Consider the following 21,023-nt stretch of genomic DNA (forward strand, 5'->3'; position numbering starts at 1 on the left):
ACTACACTAGAAGACACTTTAGTCAGGCTATGATGCCTAAACACTAACCTGACACTCTGCTCTTTATCCCCGACCTCTTTAAAGGATCACACATGTTAACTACAAATTACATTCTTAAGCAAGGAACTAGTTTGTGGCAGAATATGAAAAACAAATAACAGATAGTATGTCACTGAACCAGACTGTGACGATGTAAAATGTAGTTTATTTGCATTTCCATCGAATCCTCCATTGATTCCATTCATTCTTGTTGAGCAGCTGACACTTAAATGCAAAATTTCCTTAAATGCGTCAAGGAAAATTGCCTTAAGGTGTCATTAGGGGTGGGCCACCTGTCCAAAACATCATGTGACAGTCTGTTGGGGGGTTAGAGTAACCATCCATGATCTGACTCTCCTCACAGATTTAGTTGACTCACATGATTGGTTGAGTATATGGTTGCCTGGATACGGACCTTGTCATCTGAATTCAAGACTAAATTGCCAACAAATTTGTGCATCCCATCGCTTGATCAGATTGGAATCCGGGGAGTTTGGAGGCTGAGTCAAGGCTTTGGCCTCTTTGTTCCACAAGCTGTTCCTGAGCGGCTGTGCGGTGGAGATCGTTGTCCTGCTGAGGAAGGCTTTTGTCGACGGGAGTGCTCGGTCACATCCACGGGAATGCCAGAACCCAAGTTTTCCCAGCAGAACATTGCACCGTAACGAGATGATTCATGTTTTTTTCTTTTATATCACTTTCAATGTTGTGCCTGCTTGGTGTAAATGACATCAGGCGACTATTCGTTTAGCACATTCGTACCATTGCTCTGTTGTGCGATGACAACATTGGCAGCTCTTTATAATTTTTCTGATTTGTTCCTTTTTTGTAATAAATTCTCTTCCGTCACATGTGGAAGTTGTTTGCTGGGAAACTGCTGAGGTAGTTTTCTTTGCAGATGGCAGATTTAAACACTTTGGCTTTTGCACACGGTCACGCAGAGCCGCTGAAGTGAGCAGTTCTTGAAGTGCAGATTGGTGTGTGCCGTTTGTGTGTGTGTGTGTGTGATTATTTACCCAGTTTGAAAGGGTTTTTTCCGGTGCAAGCCATTCCTTATTAACTGGGGGGCCTCATTGATCGAACTCCATCAACACACAGCAGAGCCCATGAGTAATTGTGTAGAGCATGTGTCTGTGGTGTGAGTGACACAGTGAGAGTGTCTGTGTTTCCTCATGGGCTACTCTAATTTCCCTCAGCATCATGTGGAGTGCAAAGGAAGTTCAGAGAAAGAGAGCGAGCAAGGGCAACATCAGATACATGAAACAAACCGACTACTGTAGTTAGTATTCAGAGTAGCGGTTGGGGGAAAAAAATCAGCCCTGAAACACTTGTAGTCTCGGTAGTGTATTTTGCATTTCTGGCTCCGGTTTGTTGTTTGTGTATTTTTTTTTTATCCCTTAAGTAAGTCTCCGTGAAGTTTCTTAAGGTGACCTTTTCAGTACTTCAGTGTGATAAAACATCAGTTGAAATGCCAGGTTTTTGAAGTCATTCCTTTGGAATCAAAAGAGAAACCCTTCTTTCTGTATTTGCGCTGACATTTTACCTCGATTTTTGATAGTCACGCAGGGAGAAATCCCCCGTATACTCCGCTGCCAGTCGCCTCGGTGGATTTTCTTGCTTTTAAAACCGTGTCCGATTGTGTTTTTTCAGCTCCACAGAAGAGAACAAATCTGCCTGCACAATGCAAAAACTACAATCCTTCCATACAGTTCTGTTTCCATCTGTAAAATGAATCTAAAATGACCTTAGTAGCTGCTCTTGTGATGATCACTGCTCTCAGGTCACAGCAGGAAATGGGAAAACACGTGGTTTGGCTTGTATAGACGTAGTGGCAGCCATTGTCCACCTGAAACATCTACAGCTGATTCAAGCAACCCTCAACATGAGAGCCCTGCTTTAATGAAAGCTTTAATTCACCCCAGCTCTGTGCAGGGCGGTTCTGCTTCTGTCAGCACACACTGTGGACATTGTAGAAGTGGTTTTATCTGCCTCGTAGCGCTGGCGCTTCGTTCATCCAACCTCTTAGTTCAACTAATGGTACTGTAATGGCCATCAGGTCCGGCCCAGCGTTTTAGTGGCACAGAAGGAGAATGTTTTTATGTAAGTGTGTGGCTCGTGGCCTTTTGTTGGTCCGTCCGGTGACTGTCAGCTCAGCCAGCTCCGTGTTCTTACGTTATCTATAAATTGACTTTATGCTGTGTGTGGATGGCAGTACGAGTCATTTGTAAAGGACAGTGTGCTATTTGCAAATGGGTCAATGATTGTATGATGCATCTGGTTCCTGTTTTGATAACAGACGGGGGGTAAAGTCGTTGTATGTATTTAAATAGTTAGATACGTAGGTAATCACGCTTCATTTCTGCACTTCATGTTCCTGCTGGATTCATTGAAGCTTGCAACAACACGGTGATTTGAATCATTTCCAAATATAAAAACTCCACTAATCCACTGCTGGCTTCCCTGCAGCAACTTGTATCTTTCAAAATTAGGTTTTGGAAGTTGGCTTTCCATCGTGCTGCTTGACAAATGAATGAGTAACTGAGTATCCAAACCAGAAATCCAGTTTTGGTTGGTTCTTCGTGGTACAGTACATTCAGTGTACCTAAAATTCATGCACAGACGCCCACGCTACGTGACCCATTAACCATAACAGGGCAGTCTTTACTGTACAGCCAGGAAGTGACGCGGCAATATTCATCGGACAGACGAACGTGTTCTCCGTATATTTTATAGCTTCCATACAGTAACTGCTCTTTGTGCCTAAGTGTTTGTTGCTTCCTCCTAGCACGTGGGCGTACTTCAATTCAACATTGTTGCCTTCATTTGAATGAGTGCTATCTGAAAGGTTTAAAACAGTGGAAGTATTCAACCCCTGAGCAGCTCCACACCGGCTCTCTTGTGCTCATGTTACTCTTTGAGCAGTACGTCGGAGCGAGCCTCTCAGAGTTTGTGTTGTTGGGTTTGAGTTGAGGAAATAGGACCAGCGGGACTTTAGGCGTGACACGATGTTTGCCTCTCTGTGACATGGATAACTGCCAGTGAAAGGTGTTTTGGTGAGACAACACTCAGGCGCCCGCCAACACTCTCATGGCTTTCTTTTTTGAGGCTGTGTGCGCCATTCGGTCTCTGTTCTCCAGCGATGGTAAGCCATTTCACCCCGTGTGTTTGACTGTGCAAGTTTCTCTGCTGTGTTGGATGTGTGTGAGCATGTGGGTCGATCTTGACAGCCTTATGTAGGCCCGCTACACAGTAGTGATGCGTCAGACTGGGGATGCATTGATTTCTCAATAGGCTCTTCCTCCTCTGCAAGTCAGTCCTTTCACTTGACGTTATCTCCGAGTTAATCACACGTCATGTCGAGCTTGTCCCCATTTTAACCCTGTAAAACGTCTGCGTGTGCATGTGCGGGGACTGCTCTATTGAGCAGCAAGAACAGGTTGGAGCCGATGAATCCTCTCCACTGAAAATGCTATTGCCATGGACTGACAGTGCAGCATTGATTTTTATGTTTGTCACGCAAGAGGATTGTCAGGGTGCATTAGCTGACTGAGGCAGCCCACAATTTAGCCTGTCACAGTGTGTGCAGATAAACATGTGCACGTGAGGGCTTGTGTCTCACTGGCTCGTGCACATGTGACTGTTTTGGCTGTGGCAGGGTTTCAGAAGAGGATGGGGAAACAGCAGTGCCACTGATGGATCTCTGATTGGATGGTTAAATTGGAGCTTTTGCTTTATTGTTTGAGAGAAAAGTAAGAAACAGTGTAATGGTTTTCAGTGTGATGGGTGGCTTCAGTAACTGTGTTTGTGAAAAGGATTATAGATCAGTAGTTGTGTGACAGACACATAAAGATGAAGTAATTCTTTGCACCAGCGGATATCAACATTAGAAAATCATGTGTCACATACTGATGCAGGTATTATGACGTGTTCACACGAGTTTTTACAATCGCTGCTGACAATATGATATCATCAACTTACTCAATAGGCTGCGATCTCTGATAACTTGTGCGTGAATCCACAGAAGCATCGTACTGTATTACTGCATATTGTTAAATCCTCTAAGGGGAAGAGGAAAAGCATGTGTGACTGGAGTTTCACCTTTGAATGCAGAAGTGTTGTGGGAGCAGTACTGAGCAGAATATTTCGATTCAGGCACTGATGCTCTGTAGCTGCAGGAGTTGAAAACCACCTTCCTGGCCTGGGAATCCATCATGCTGTATATCCTGCTGTGCTGTAATTAACATCTGCGTAACAGAATTTCCCTACGGAAGGGCATTTTGTTAAATTACACATCATTTAACAAATAAATCAATGAATGAACACACTGAGCCTGGTTCTTCCTGGGGTTGCGTCTGCTGGGAAGTTGATCAACTGGATGCCACCATGAATGACCTGTGCTGTAAACTCAAACTTCATTTTAAATGAAACATGTCTGTACAGAAGCAGACTTGTAGCTTTTGAAGTTGGGTGTTTTCCTGACATGAAACCTGTGCTGTAGTTATGACATTATCCTTGAAGGTCTTAGTTTGACCCTCTGAACCCCAAAACCTAACTGTAAAAACCAAAAGAACTGCCTTCAGTTTTTCCAGCTGTCCTTGAATGTATCATGTGTGACGCACAGTTCCATCAGGAAAACATTCCATCAAAATCAATCACTTATGTAATTATATATTTTTAAATGAGACATATGCAGTTTATAAAAATGTTAATAGTAATGTATGACTAGCATGTGGAGTAATTTTCTTGATATTGGTGGTAATACCTTTGGGCACTTGTAATGTAATAAGTATTGATTCCATTTTTTTTCTTCATTTTTTGTCTATTTTTTGTCTATCAAAGCGTTTTTGTTTTTGTCTGTTTTTGTAAAGAGTAACCTCATTTATGGCATTGGACTTTGTTATCCTGCCGGGAAGACTTTTTTTTTACGTTCTCTCTACTTCTAGCTGTTGTGCTGTTTGTAGAGGTGCAGGATTTTATATTGCAGTGAAAAATGCAAGGTGGCTCAGTGGTTAGCAGTGTCGCCTCACAGCAAAAAGGTTGCTGGTTCACGTCTCGGCGAGGACACCCGGGATCTTCCTGCGTGGAGTCTCCATGTTCTCCCCGTGCAGTGTGGGTTCTCTCCGGGTTCTCTGCCTTCCTTCCACAAGGTCCAAAATCATGTTGAGGTTAATTGGTGATTCTAGATTGTCGAAGGTGTGAATGTGAGTGTGCTTGGTTGTCTGTCTCTAGGTGTAGCCCTGTGACAGACTGGTTACCTGTCCAGGGTGTCCCCTGCCTTCACCCTAAGTCAGCTGGGATAGACTCCAGCCCCCCCCGACCCCAGTGAGGATTAAGCGGTGTACAGATGATGGACGTATGGGCTATGCCTGAAATGTCACTGATACTGAAATGCCCCGCTGCCTTGCACCTTCAGAAGCAGTTGCTCATGGAGCATTTTTTTTTGCACCACGTGTGGCTATAATCTGACAGTTCTACTGAATACATAACCTTCATTTCTGTCTCTTTAATCTCTCTGTCAGGTCTTAGTCTGATCTCATCACTGAAAGGCGAAGCAGCAGCACCTCAACCGAGCAAATTAGACAGTGTCACAGTCGCCCTGTCTTTTGTCTCTTTCTCTCTCTCTGTCTCGCATTATTACGGCTAATCAGGGATGATGAGTAGAAATAATGACCACTCAAAGACCAAATTGCTCTCAGAGTGATTTATACAAACACAAAATGCCTCTAATGACACAAATTAACAGGTTAGCGCACAATGCATACAAAGTCAATATTAAATAAGCAAATGCACGAGAGCTCAGGCAACTGTAAGTAAGCACAGAAGCACGTAGAGCCAAAGAGCAGAGTGTACATCCAGCCCACTTGCTCTGCTTTGTCTCCACGGCTCCAGCTCTGTGATGGACTGGCTCTCTGCTCAGCACACGACGGACTATAGCTCTGAATGGTTTCTGCCGCCTATTGATGTTTATGCAAGTAGAAATGAATCTTTGTAAACGAGAGAAAAGACCTTAGTGCTCGTCTAGACTGGAGTATTTTTCTGTCTACACTATCATCCATCCATCCATCCATCCATCCATCCATCCATCCATCCATCCATCCATCCATCCATCCATCCCTCCCTCCCTCCCTCCCTCCCTCCCAGCTCACAATTAAGCTTCAAAACATCAACCTTGAGCTGGGAGGAAATCTGAGGATTTGCAGACACTGTTCAGCGCTGTAGCAACCAGGCCAACATCTTGGAGTTCCCCATTGTTCTCTGGTGGTCACATACACTCGCACAACTTTAGTAGATTAGAACAAATGAGTCTGACAGGAAGCCAGAAGGTGTTCAGAAGAATCGCAGAGGGAACAGATGGGAGCAACAGAGGAGAGGGAAAAAGCACGCATGCTTGCCTATTGGAGGAGCAGATTCTTTTTATGGCATGATCATGAGCACAGTTGGAGTCAGACAATAGACCCCCTTCTTCACCTTCATGTCCTACTCGTGTCATCATGCAGCACTTTTGCATATCAGTGTTTTCTGATCAGCAAAGACCCAAATGCACCATTTGTCATCTGTTTGCCTGACAGCTACAAATACACCATATGCCAACTGTGACTTTCTGCGGTCCACACATATACTTGCATGCAAATAACAGATGGAGAGGGGTTTTTTTTGTTGTTGCTGTTGTTGACTGGCAGGTGGGTGGTCCAGTGTCTGTGGGTTATGGTGCGTGTTAGTAGGTGACAGACTGCCAGTCTAAGCGCCCAGCAGTATTAGCTTGATGGTGCGTCTCATCCCAGCGGGGATTGACCCCTGCTTTTATTTTTCAATTAGTTTTCATCTGTGTCTCATTAGAGTTGTCTTCCTCACACCCCCTACGCACACACGCCAGCTTCAGCACATGTGTTTCTGTGCAGTGATGGCAAATTGATGCACAGTTTAACTGACTGATTGTTTATGTGAGTGTGTTGTACCGTTGTGGTGCTCAGCCCATATGGGTTTACAAGATACAGTCGTGACTCGATAATCTGACCCTTAACAATCTGAAAACGTTGCTATCTGACAGGTTTTTAGGAAAACGAACAGAACCCATTAAAAACAGCCTCAACATACCGACAGCCTTGGATTCTGACTTCGACATGACATTTAATGTCACCAATCAGGACAACGGCGTATTATCTGACTGAACAATCCCGCAGATTGGCTACGTTCACACTGCAGGACTTGATGCTCAATGAGGATTTTTTTGTGAAATCCGATTTTTTGCAAGTTCATTCACATTTCCAATTAAATACAACTTGCATGTGATCTGCTGTGTGAACTTCATACGACCCACAAGTGTCCCGCATGCGCAGAAGAGGACACGACGACGTCACACGGAGCGAGCGTGCTCAGCCGCCACCGCCGGCGATGGTGGAAACAGAACTGTGACCACTAACTAAACCGGCATCAGCAGCCAAGTACTGCCTGCAAATTCTGGCCACTTCCACCCCGTCAGAGTGCTCCCTGGGGTGAAAGTGGTCCTCCCGACTGTGCCGAATATTCGGATATTCATCATTAATTGGGACTGAATATTCAGAGACCAGAAAGTGCTATTGGGACCAGTCCTACTACTATTATATTACTTTTAATGTTATTATAACAACTATGAACAATAAATTTGCCAACAAATGAGCCTTCAAGCATCAAGCCCTCCTTGTATCTCGACCTCCATCTTGACAATCCGACAGTCTTGCTATCCGACATAAAACAAGGTTTTACGTTTAGTGTCTGATTGTTGAGTCACGACTGTACTTAAAGGGTTCTTTATGCAAAATTCAGGACCGCTGGGGAGATAATTAGCCTCTCACACCAAAACAAACAAGTGCATTCACCACACCTCCCCCTCCTTTAACTCTAACTGACAACCAGAAAAGGTTGTGCACACGACAACCAACACAAAATGATCCATCCACAACCATTAGCCAACGCTAGCATTGTAACATACAGCGGAACATTGTCTTCTCTTCAGCTGTTTGTAGGAAGAGACACACGTGTAGAAGAGGAGAATCGCAGTGAGCTCAGATTAACAAGTGTAAATAAATTAGGGAAATAGCATCAATCATATTTGTAGGGCACCGGCTAAATGCTGGACCGGACTTTCGATTTTCTAGTGCGGTATGGGAGGTCACCCCGTTTGTAAGTGCAGACAACGCCAACAGTTTCAAAGGAAGGGACTCAACGTGCAATAAAATGCTCTAACGTGCACATGCATCCAGATCAGCTGCCAGCACACGGAACAAAGAAGCTCAGATTACCACACACACACACACACACACACACACACACACACACACACTCACACAGGGAGTATGATTTCAGTCTCTGCTGAGGTACCATTACTCTACTGTATCTTCACATGGCAGCTAAATGCTCTATTTATGTTCAGAAACTATCGTATTGTACCACTAACAACAACCTGGATGACCACATGACAGATCATAGTACAAAGTTCCTCAAATTCCAAGAATTTAAGAAACACTCAGTGTCCACAACAGAAGTGCCCTTTTATATTGAATACATGGTCCTCTGTCTCAGCTGCAAGGCGTCTTCTGCCAATCATAGTACAAATACTTTATAATGAACATTTCAGACAAACAAAACAAACCAGGATTCTCCATTTGAATCTTATATGCATTTAATCAAGTCACTGCAAAAAGAGCAGCAGAACATAGATCATCCTCACCACCAACATCACAAAAAACACACAAATGACCATCTTTAAGAATACCTTTACATAAACTGACTTTGCACAAGTGACAGTTGTTACTGGACCACACATGGACCTGCGTATTCTCTGTAAATGTCATTTTATTTCAGATTCTATTTCGTAGTCATCTTTAATTTTAATGTAAGTTCAGAATTCTGTGTTTCATTGTTCCTCCTAAAACAATATATATATTTTACTATATTCGTGTAATATTCCTGATCTGAAACAGAAAATATTGCGCCCGCCTCCCTTAACCGAGAATAATTGTGTGCACGACTCCAATTAAAGACCTTTTTGGTTCTCCTTTCTTCTGGCAACTGAACAAGGCGGTTTCAAAACCTCACCAGTTCACCTCTCTGCTTTATAAGACGTGGCTCCCGTCCCATTTCCCCCTGAGCAGCTCTCTCAGCAGTACGTTTATGCACCGAGAGGAAGCACCTCATGGCTTGTTTCTGGATTGCATTATTGACTTATTTAAAGCGGTGGCATGAGCTCAGTGCAGGTTATATGCAGGCAGATAGGCACACCTCCACACCTCCCACATAACCGGCTTTTCAAACGTTTGGTTGTTTTTTCATCAGCCAACTATTTTATGTTTTTTTCTTGTTACACAAGCGTTAGGGCATGTATTTCTCTCATCTAAGTTCATTTAAAGAATGCATTGTATTGTTGAAAAGTTAACCCATCTATAGTTACTGTGTAAGCCAATGCTGTCAATAACTGCATGTTTGAACTTTTTAATTACTCAGCTGCCTTTTTATATTTTCTTACTTTTTCATGACAGCATGTGCTGTACTTTGTGGTTGGTTATCACCATCAATTACTGTTCAGCCTTCAAACACACACCTCTCCTCTCTGATAGAAGATGTCAACCCAATATTCTCTATCTGACACAGCCTTTTTATATCTCCCTCTGCCTTTTTGTTATTCCATTGTTTTCTCTCGCCCGCCTTCTTTCATGGGCAGGACAGGAATCATTTCAGAGTCAGCGCTGCTCCCTTCCACTGGAGCTGTCACTGCCGCTCAGGCCCCGGCGCCAGCGTTGTCACAGGACATGAATTTCGACCTGAATACTGACACTAAGCCTAATACATTAAATGTCAAGACTGTGGTGACACAATTTTTTCAAAAATATGCTTTGTTTTTCTGTTTTCAGCAGCATTTGAAAACATGAACAGAGGAGGAGAACAGCTCCATTTCTAGTGTGTTTAAAGAGGGATAGAAAAAGAGATGCAACATGAGTGCAAGCAAACAAACAGACTCCATGGAAACTGTAGCGTTTTACTACAATATCTGAAAGCAGTAAATGCATTTTTTCCTTAACTGAAAAAAGCTTCTTAGGGACTCTTGTATGTCATACTTGAGGTGGAAATCGGAGGTGTTTTGTGCCGCTGGCTGGATGTAAAATGACAATATGAAGATGTCAGAGAGGCCATACTGCAAGGTTTTCACTTTACAACAAGACAGTGTGCCGTACAGGATTAAATCCACCTCGATACCACATCTGAAACACATTTTAGACAGTGCAGGATTGGAATTGTTGATGTAGGAGTTTATAGTGAGCAAGACTGTACTGTGCGTTATTAGTGGCAGACTGACTGTCTTGGCACAGATCGGACCAGAGCTGTTCCTCCGTTGTTGTGTTCAAATCTGATTTCCATTTCTTTCTGGATTTGTACAAATCTGGCTCGGAGCCTCTTTTCAACAATAACAAGTACAGTTTAGAATTAAATTCATGTGCACTTTCCTCATGAAACACCACAGACACACAATTAAACTGAAGCATCCTAAACACAGGGCTTTATTGATATATTGCTGGACCATACCAGATATTTTTTAGCGAGTTGATGCCGTTGAGCTTTTTTTTACCAGCTACTACAGTCCACAGTCGCATGTCAGCCTGTGATTGTGTGAAATTCCATCCCACATGCAGCATGAATAGTCTCCAGATATATCAGCTTTCATCGCAGCCGTTCTTCTTGTGTTTTTGTCATATCTGGAGCACAAGTACAACGGAGCCCGTATAACGTACTTTCTTCTGTCATGGTTCAAGTTATTTTGCACGAATCCCTGCACAGCTAACAGAAATAGTAGAGTGTAATAGGTAGATCCAGTGGTAGAAAATGCCTTTGGGGAAATGCTGGGTTGTTCTTAATGGTTGTAGAGTTGTTCCTGTGACTCACTGGAGAGATGGCCTTGTTCTTCGCGGTCAAATGCTTACCGGCATCTCTCTCTCTCTCTCTTTTTTTTTTCTCCTTTTCATCTCTCCCTCTCCCTCTCGCTGTCTGTCTTCCTGCCCGTCCTCCAGACTTTAACTACAACACAGATGGCTACGAGGGAGACGGAGCAGAGGACGGCAAGTCCCAGGACGGCTCGGAGACGCTGCCCTACATAGACGAATCGCCCACCATGTCGCCCCAGCTGTGCGCACCTCAAGGGCCCGATGGAGAAACGGTGTCCCCCACACCACCAGAGGGCCTGCCGCCTGGGGTAAGAACACACACACAGACACACACAAGCACACACACACACACAGAGGAATTTAGTGGCAGTCGTCCTCGCTTCGACTTGTACACAGAACTTCATATAATTGGACAGCAGAATAATGTGACAGATGGGAGAGAGAAGAGATGTTTCCAATTGTGATTATACGCTAGATGACTGATTCTCCTCCTTAAGTTGGAGATGTAGAAATCCTCACGTAGTTTTGTAGGTTTTAGCTGATCAACTATAACCAGTTTAGTAGTAACAGCATCTTTATCCAACGTTATTAGACTGACCTCCTACACTAGAGTGAGTTTGAGTTTGTTATTATATGAAAAGAAACATCAGGTAGGTTGAACTAAGTCAGTGGTGATTTGATTATCAGATGTTTTTGTTTACATTTGGTCTGCATTATGTTGTTATTGCTTCGTAATGCAGTTGTATATTGACTGTTACAGTAAGCGTTGCTGGAAAGTCTAGTGTTTTGCACATGAGAGCATTTCCTGTTTTTATGCAAAAACACTTTTGGCCAGGATCACATTATGCTTGCTTCTCTCAAATGTCAGACATCCGTGCTTCTTTTAAAGGATAGTTTCATCATTTTTGTACGTGTATCTTATACAATACTCATCGTATGTACTCTGAAAGAATTATTGGTCACTATGATTATATACTGGTTCTGCAGAGACAGCAAACGATGGGGTACAAAATTCACAGAAATCGTTTTAGCACAGTTCTATTTCTAGACCAAAATCTATATATTTCAAGTTCAGGAATTGAGTAAAATCAAGATGGTATCTTCCTAATTTGGTGTTTTAATTGCCAAATTGACAGTGTTTTCCTGCTAGGCTGCACTGTGGGGATACAATAAGAACACAATAAAGGCATTTTTTACCAACCGAAGAAACAATTACAGAAAATGAACATGAGTATGTACATAAGTGTTGTTGTTGGACAAACTTAAAAACCCCCTCTGATGAAATTTGCCTTGTTAATACTGTATGTCAGTATATTGTTTTTAATTTGCTGGATTTGCATCATGAAAAAAATAACCCGTCAGTACCATGGCTGAGCATTTCCACCTTAAAAAAAGAAAATAGATCTGTATGTTCTACAATAGGAGCTGGGTGGTTAGCACTGTTGCCTCGCAGCAAGAAGGTCGCCGGTTCGCGTCCTGGTGAGGACACCCGGGATCTTTCAGCGTGGAGTTTGCATGTTCTCCCCGTGCAGCGTGGGTTCTCTCCGGGTTCTCCAGCTTCCTCCCACAATCCAAAAACATGTTGAGGTTAATTGGTGATTCTAAATTGTCTGTAGGTGTGAATGTGAGTGTGCTTGGTTGTCTGTCTCTAAGTGTAGCCCTGTGATAGACTGGTTACCTGTCCAGGTGAACCTGCCTTCACCCTGAGTCAGCTGGGATAGACTCCAGCGACCCTAGTGAGGATTAAGCGATGTATAGATGATGGATGGATGGATAAAACTCTAAACATGTGACTCAGAAAACATGAGTTTTTAGGGGTGTGAGAAGTTAGAGGAGTCTTCAAACAATCCCTGTTTGCTCATATTACCATATGATGCTGATATAGCTTTGACCAGAACTTACAGTAACCGTAAGTACATGTTCATTATTATATAAATACATTATTTATTACACAACTGAAATGAAATCCTATTATTAGACATTGAAATTTAGACCCTAGCATTCTGAAGTATAATATAATAAAAGCTGATATTCGTTAAGCTAGCGTTTCTCCCTGTTAACAGCTGTAGGAGCTACACCTGGCATGATTTTACTCCAGGATCGTGTGCTTTATTTCTGGTCTGCTGATCATCTCTTCCCGGAGTTGGCCGCCGGATCCTGACCCTCTGTAATTGTTAACGATTAGCCACAATAGCTGGACTGCCTGCAGCGCACTGCAGGTGGTGCATTCACAGCAGCAGGAAATGACCACTGACCCAGATGGGCTCGACGCCACCAGCAACAATCTGCCAGTCTGAGTGTAAATGGGGTGCGTTGGAGGACTGCGTTCGTCCTCATAGTTGCTGACGTTTGAAACTTTGATGCTTTTTGAAATAAAAACTGGTCACTGCGTTCAGCATCATTCGTCACTCGGTCCACGTTCAGAGTTTTGTAACGGTGGATTTTCACTTCATTACTGAACATCTGCAGTGTAAAATTTAGAAATTGGATAGAAATGTTTCTTGAGTTTATTCCTTCACAGCAGTATGTCGAGAAGAAAAAAAACATTCCTCTTCTGTTTATTGCAAATGAGCTGCTGCTGCTGCTGCTGCTGGAAATATGAAACACTTGCTGTTTTCTGTGGGTCTTCACACTTGAGTCCTAGCAGACCCCAGGCTCTTAGAACAGCTGACGCAAAAACTCTCATGAAATGGAAATTCAGTTCATCCTCCTCATTGTGTTCATTTCTGATGTAGAGTTCTTAATATATGCTACTTCCATAAAGATGCTGACTGATTTCTGTATGTATGTATCTGCGGCGCCTGTCACTCCGTCCTCCATATCAGTGGGGTGGAGGTTAGCAGTGCTCTCTTCATGCCCGGCGGCCGAGCGCATGTGTTTGTATGACTGTCACTGTGTCCCCTGTGTGACCACTTGCGTGTGAGTGGGTGCTCCAGCACCCTGTGGAGGCTCAGCGGGAGTCATGTTGACCCTGACCTGAACCGACCCTCACACCCACTGACACTCGTAGACAGAGAGAAAGATGCTGGCAGGCGTTCACAAGCATCCCAGCAGCTGCTATGCACAGTATGAAAAAGCCTGAGTGGTAACTACAGACTTAGTGTTTGTGATTTTACACCGTCTAGAGGAATATACTGTTTCTCTATTGTACACACTGAGCAGATATTAAGAGTTTACCTGGACTAGATTTCCCCATGTCATCATTTTTATTGTGAATATCAAACTCACTATTCACTCTCCATTATTTGCTTTTTAAATCTGCCCGCTGTCTGCCTCATTGGCTCTGCTTTCATCTTGATTCTGAGCTTTATCGCTGTACGATCGCAGCGTTGTCGATAAACTGTGGCCTTGATCGTGGATCTCCTTGTAATAGAGATAATTTATGAATTATTAAGTTGTTATTCTGCTGTGTTTATAGCGATTCACTCTGAGCTCGGGTCAGCGCACGTAAATGAAAATGTGTCTCCATCTAGTGGCAAGCTGGGGTAAGAACAGAGGAGATGACTTTATTTTGGAAAACCACTGAAAATGTAATAAGGTTTGCAAAGATTACTTCTGCTGGAGGATTGGTTGCAGGAATAGAATCCTGTTAATGAGAATTTATATCTTTAAAAATGCAATCCGCCATAAGAAACAAATGCAGGGCAAGTCATCGGTTGCTTTCAAATACAGAGAATTTAGTTTCTCTTCATAAATAAAAAGTCTTGTAGGTGGAGCAAAAACTAATTTAAACCGTGTACTGACTGTGTTTGGTTTGCAGGTCCATTTACGGTTAAACATGCCTGCTGGTTTGAGCTCATAGGGGTTTCGTTAGGGCACATTTTAATCCTTCCACCTCTAAGAAACCATCGTTGCTTCCATATTTGTCGTTTTTAATTGCATTTTAGTGTTTAGAACTCGTGCATCTGTGTCGCCCCACTCCAGTAGAAACTGAGGAAAAGCAAAGTACTCGGTTGCATTGCATCCAATAGTGGTGGGATTTTTTTTTTTGCATCTCAAACACAGATAATGTACAGAAAGTTTTGAACATGAGATTATAAAATCAAGGGGTTTATATCTTACACTAAAATAAAATATCATTGACTAGAAACTACCTGCACTTTAAAGGTGCTAGTTCCCAGAATAAACGCCACAGTGGACATGAGAATAAAGCCAGTCGTACGTGTGTGTTGACTCAGCAGGGATGGTATTAAATGAGCAAAGTTGATCCTCAGCAGAATAAATATTTGGAAGCAATACGGCGTGCCTGAGAGGCTCACTACATTCTATTCTAATATATTTAAAATTGTTCCCTGGTGGCTGTATTTTATGTTTTCCTTTTCATAAATAAAACATTTTCACCATAAACTGATGCAAAGAAAAAAACAAAAAGGTGCAAATTGGTGCATAAAAATTCACCGGAATGCAGGAAGTGTAGTGTCTGATATTGAAAATGTTCAGGGGAAGAATCCTCAGACGCAACCACGTAATGCCGTGATTGCTTCCACAATATTGGGGAAAAATGTAGAACTAGTTAATCTAGATTTTTAGTGCTAATGGTGTCTCCTCTATACAGTAAGCACAGTTTTTTGATTGTTGAGTTTCCATTCCAATTTCTACTTTTAAAGTTAACTTGCCAGCATATTAAATTTTGAAGAAAAGCCATTTTTTAATGTGTGGTTGGTACAAAAGTTGTCCATTCTGTGTTAACAAGCTGAGTCAGACCAGTTGCTACGAGAGACCCAGATGCCGCTGCCTCTCGGACTCTAAAGGTCTTTCCACGTCTCTCCTCACGCCCTCGTTAAGTCGGCCTCCCTTTCCGCTGTGTTTGCACACGCCTTTCATCTGCTAACATGAAAACGCTGACACCTCCATGCTAAGATGTGCAGCATGTTGTATGAAAGTATACACTGCTAAGAGTCTTCGGTCTGCTGTGTTTTAGTTTATGTTGTTTAAGGAGTCTCTGCTGTTTCTCCGCTTTATAAAGTTTCTCCTTATTCAGCTTTACAGAGTAAGGACAGAGGGTGTAGAGTGATTTATTTTTTTACATGCTTGTAATTTTCTGCTTGTTCCATTGTGTCCTTTTCTTTCTTATGTCCTCCTCTTTTTTTTTTACTGACCTTTTAATGGCTTGTAATGGTGCTGACCTAGAAATCGAAGCCACAAGCCTAAATTTACTCCTATTTTATCTTCCCAACACTCATCCAAGTCTCTGGCTTGTAAAATAAGTGTGACCTACATAGTGTGGGCTAGGAGGTTAGAACCTTGAAGAAATAGCCCAGATTTTGCATCATATGCCTTTTTAAACGGCCCACGCAAATCACAGAACTAAAATCCTGAGCCAGACAACAAGAAAGAAGAGGTTCCTACTGTCGAGCAGCGGTGGGTGTCACTTCCTGTACACCCTAAGGTCAGGATCAGGGTGAGAGGCCACAGACAGTGAACCGTGCTCATTCATAAAAACACACCAATGTTGAGCTTTGACATATTCTTGGTTTCATTTAATTTCTGGTATCCGAGGTTATTGATTTCCTAGCGTGTCTCGATGCACACAAGCACCTTTTTTATTTTTTATTTTTAAACGCTATCTCTGTGCTCTGCCTTTGAAACGCCTCTAACTATACGGCCTGTGAACTATGTGACCTGTAATTGGAATCAGCCGCGCTAGCAGCACATTAGCTGGTCCCAGTTCAGCATCCAAGACTCTCAGCGGATCAATAGAGACAATGGCCAGAGAGCAGGAGGAGGAGGAGGAGAGAAAGAAATCAGCTCGGTAGCAGGCAGTGATGAGAGAAAGAGGGAAACTGTGTGTTTGCGTGATGAGGAAGTGGCTTTTTGCTCACAGAGAACGGAAGACAATTAAAGAAGAGATGAAGAAAATGAAGCGGAGTGACTCTCCCGCTGAAGCACAGAAAGAAAACGGCTTGTGCAGCCATCAAGGAAGTGGCTGGATAGCATTATTTGTGAGGGGAGGGGCGGATGTAGAGGGGAGGGCAGACCTCATCGACCGAGGTGGAACAGTGGCTCGCACACACAAACACCAGGAAGCCCGGCAGAGGAAGGGGGTGGGGTTGTGTAGGCGGGGTCCTCTCTCTTTCTCTCTCCCTCTCTCTCGGCGTCCAGACGACTTGCTCTGAAGGGAAAACACTGATGTGTCCAGGCAGGCCCTGAAGACGGGAATTTGGAGGCCGAAAGAGGAGAGGAGGAGGAGGTGAAAGAAAGAGGAAAGAAAGAGCCATGGAGGAGGAAGAGGAGGAGGTGCTGTGCTACTTGGACAGGGTGCTGGAGGAGGAGGAGGAGGAGGAGGGGATGTTTGAATATGGAGATGGGGAGCTGGAGCCCATCACTCCGACACATAGACAGTTCAAGGTGAGGCAGGGGCTGGATAGCTGGATGCAGGAAAAACACACACACACTTACACATATCTACACTTTTGCAATGCTAACACTGAGCAGGCTTTGCTATACATAGCACAGTGGAAAGTCCTACTTGGAGCCTTGGTGCGATGTGGCGTCACTATGTGCTGCCCCACGAGCCATCTGTGCTGCAAAAAGTGTGTGTGACAGCCATCGGTGTGTCAGCGAGGCCTGATGAGGCTGCAGCACATGTCTCTTCACTCTGCCGCTCGTTGAGGACGTCTGCTTTCTGTTTCTCATGCTAACTTCTGTCTTTGTGTGTTTGTTTGTGTGCTTACACTCCTCCCAGTAGAGGCTGTTTTACGCCGTTGCCGGTCACTAATGATATCAGCTCTGTTGTCACACAGAGCGAGGGCACACTAGGAAAGCATGCAGTGTGTTTTTTTTTTTTATATATAAACCTGATTTAGAAGTCCACTCACAGGAGCAGGTTGCTGTGGAAAAAATCCCTTCACCGCTCATGTATTTCTCATCTTGCCCTCTCGCCACACAGTAGCTCTTTGTACAGCAGAGGGAAAATATTCTTTTTCCTGTCTCTCTCTCTTTTTTTCTTTTTTCTTCGTCTTGCTGTGACATATTTGTTACTGAAGGAGTGAGCTGAGCATGTCTCCAACACTTTCTTGTTTAGGTAAGGGTCAGGGCACCTATGGTGGAAGCAAACAAACAAAAAGCTATTCAAAATTGTTAGAAGTACCTCTGGGGTGTAGTTTCAGTAAGAACACGGTGAGTTGTCCTGGAGATGTTTTGTATGTTTGCGGTGCTTAAAATAAATGATGAGCAAGAGCAGCACGGCTTGCATATCAAAGATGCATCTTTCGGTTTCAAAAGTGTGGCCCATTTCTACTGAAGCTTTAGTTTCTTTCAAGGAATTAAAACAGACTGAGAAGTTGCATCTCAGAGGCTCAGTTCTTAAGTAACTTACTGAGAAAATAATGTAAATTCTAACAGAAAGCTGGAGACTTGACAGATTTTCCTCCCTTAAAACAGTTTGACAGATCATTTCTGAATAACGACAACCCTTGTTCTTCTTTTGATTTCACTGTTGCTTGAGAAAAGTGCCAGTCAGACTGAGATCAAGCATCAACGCTGTGATTATCACAGAATTTTCAAATGTGACTTGAAATAGGCTCTTTGAAATCACTAAAACATGGCTCTAAAAGTTTATTATTTGTACTGTATGTTGTGCATTTTGTATGTGAATAAGTTGAACATATAAGCAGCTTTTTTTTTTAATGCCAGAACTAATCCTTAATAGTTTTTGAATTAGCAGTTATAAAGTACAACTCTATACTGTCCACGTGCTGTAAATACTGTCCCCCCGTCACACAGCAGAGCTTCTGTCTTGAGGGATAACATCAGTGTCAGCAGGTGGATGTCGGCCCTGATTGGGTTAAAACGATGAGGTCATGGCTCCTTCCTTGTCTTATCAGGCGGTACCAGTGTGCTGATATCATTGTAAGGACCTGCCTGTGTTAATAATTAATCTTTCTCTCTGCTCTCACTGCTTGTCTTTGGCCACCCTTACAGTACATGCAACACTTACTTACGTGTCACTTTCTCTGGTTTATTACCGTTTGGCTGTGGACATGCCTTTCTACAGAATAAGGGGCAAAGATGAAATGATTGCGTAAATAGCTGCTTTCTGAATGAAATGCAATTAAGATTTGCAGTTTTATAGAGCAGGAAGGTTTGAATGAGCATGAGTATCTTTCACGCTTATCAATTGTTTTGATCAGCAACTTTTTAAAATGTGCTTTATGAATAAATTGGCCTGAGCTGGCTGGCTTAGATCGCAATATATTAACACCATTCTTACCATTTACAGCGTAAATCGTAATTAATACATTCACACCTTCACATTTTCATTTTTGCTTTGCTGACTACATGTAAGAAGGATGTTAGTGTGGCTTGGTTAGTGCATACTCATGTGTATTATGACGAAAAATCAGTAAGTCAGGTACACTGGACATGTAGAACTTGAATCAAAGCGGCTATGATGTGCCTTGGTCTCTATGACAGGGATCTCCATCTCTGGTCCTCGTGAGCTACTGTCCTGCAGGTTTTAGATGAACACACCTGTCTCACATTAATGGATTATTAACAGACTTGTGTAGAACTTGACAACAAGCTGTTGGAGATCCATTAATGTGAGTCAGGTGTGTTGCAGTACGGAAACACCTAAAACCTGCAGGACAGTAGCTCACGAGGACCGGAGTTGGAGATCCCTGGTCTAGTGATTGTCTTCTCACAGTCCATGATTGACGCTGCCGTTCATAGGATCGTTGACAAACAAGGAAACGGATCTATAGTCATGAGAAAAAGTAGGGAAACAGTTGGCTTTTTGACTTTTTACAACAAGCAACAACTGCCAGCTGAGATGACTTGGACAACTGATCCGGATTCTCATGAATGAGTTCTTTTGGAGGTTTTCTGTGTCAAACTAGGAGGAGGCCCAGGGGTAGAGGCAGACACACTGAAGGGATTACACATCTCCTCTGGTCTGGGAACACCGTGGGACCATCCCCGAGAAGTAACTGGAAAACACTGCTGGGTAGAGGAACATTCAGAATGTCCTGCTGCCCGACTCTGGATAGATGTCAGAACACGGATGGATGGATTGAAACAACAATTTTTCCACGGCCTGCCGCCACTGCAGATTCAGCCGCATTTGAAGCCAAAAAGAAGTGGTTTCAACTCTGAATTCTGTACAATATCACAGAGTTGTTCAATAATGCAGGGCCATCTGTCTGACAGTTGAACCAGAAGAGAAGCTTTCAACAGGATAATGATCTGAAGCACACAAGCAAATCCACCAAGGAATGGCTCAAAAAGAAGAAATGGACTGCTATAAAATAGCCTAGAAAATCCTATTGAATTGTTGTGAAGGGGGAATCAAAAAGCAGCTGTAATTGAGGAAACCCTCAAACATTTTGCAAGTGAAGCATTTTTTTTTTTTGGTGGAAGAGTGGTCAGAAATTTCAGCAAAGCCACTGTGGAGTGGTGTACAATTATGCAAAGAAGTTGCAAGAAGTTTTTTTTTTTTTCTGCCAAAAGAGGAAGTACTGGTTTCTGACTCCACGGGTACCTTTTCCACAGAAAAATATTCAACCTGTCGATATTTTTGTGAAACAAATGATTGAAAACCGAATATTCCTTGTGTTTAAGTGATTCACCTTTATCATTAGGCGCTGTGGCAAAGAGGATCAAACGTTTGCTTGACTAGATATGTTAAAAAAACAAAAAAAAAGGCCAAGAATTTCCCTTAGATGTGCTTCTTTTTCACATGAATCATAGAAAACCAGTGTTTTCAATGATTATTTTGAAAAGAAGCAGCGAAACTGTTCCTTTTTTTCCCACACTTAAATACTTTTGTTGTCATTTTTCTTGTCTGCAAAAATGTGGAGCTAAAAGAACGAGTCTGTCTTGCTTTGGTCTCGTTTCATGTTTCTCAAACAGGGCGACGACTTCCCTGATGTTGAAGTCAAAATACAGCCCATGCCTGGAAGCAGTAGGAATAAGACTTTCCAGAGAGGAAGCAAGCCATTTAGATGCTTTCAGATTAGAAAACTTTTTTTTGTGTCCAGTTGCTGTACATTCCTGTGCACTTAGAACGTGTGCTTATTAATGTCATGTTTAGCTGATGTGGCAACTGCAGTGGCATCATGCAGGAAGTGAGCT

At 42.9% G+C, this 21,023-nt stretch overlaps 1 protein-coding gene across 3 annotated transcripts in view; it reads left to right on the plus strand.

Annotated features, from left to right (window-relative positions):
* The first annotated feature begins 3,116 nt into the window (after window positions 1-3,116).
* The window catches only part of LOC103373144 (active breakpoint cluster region-related protein-like), a 64,546-nt gene continuing 46,639 nt past the window's right edge, over window positions 3,117-21,023 (plus strand). Inside the window, exons 1-2 of one of the 3 annotated variants that reach the window (XM_008302963.1) lie at window positions 3,117-3,178; window positions 11,076-11,257. In XM_008302963.1, the coding sequence (XP_008301185.1) occupies window positions 3,124-3,178; window positions 11,076-11,257 (237 nt within the window). In that variant the 5' untranslated portion in view covers window positions 3,117-3,123. Of the gene's footprint in view, window positions 3,179-11,075; window positions 11,258-14,050; window positions 14,056-17,061; window positions 17,298-21,023 lie in introns of those variants that run through there. The other 2 variants (XM_008302965.1, XM_008302964.1) reach the window with 2 other exon arrangements.

The sequence above is a fragment of the Stegastes partitus genome, unplaced genomic scaffold, assembly GCF_000690725.1.
Source record: "Stegastes partitus isolate 25-593 unplaced genomic scaffold, Stegastes_partitus-1.0.2 Scaffold1914, whole genome shotgun sequence".
Lineage (NCBI taxonomy): Eukaryota > Metazoa > Chordata > Actinopteri > Pomacentridae > Stegastes > Stegastes partitus.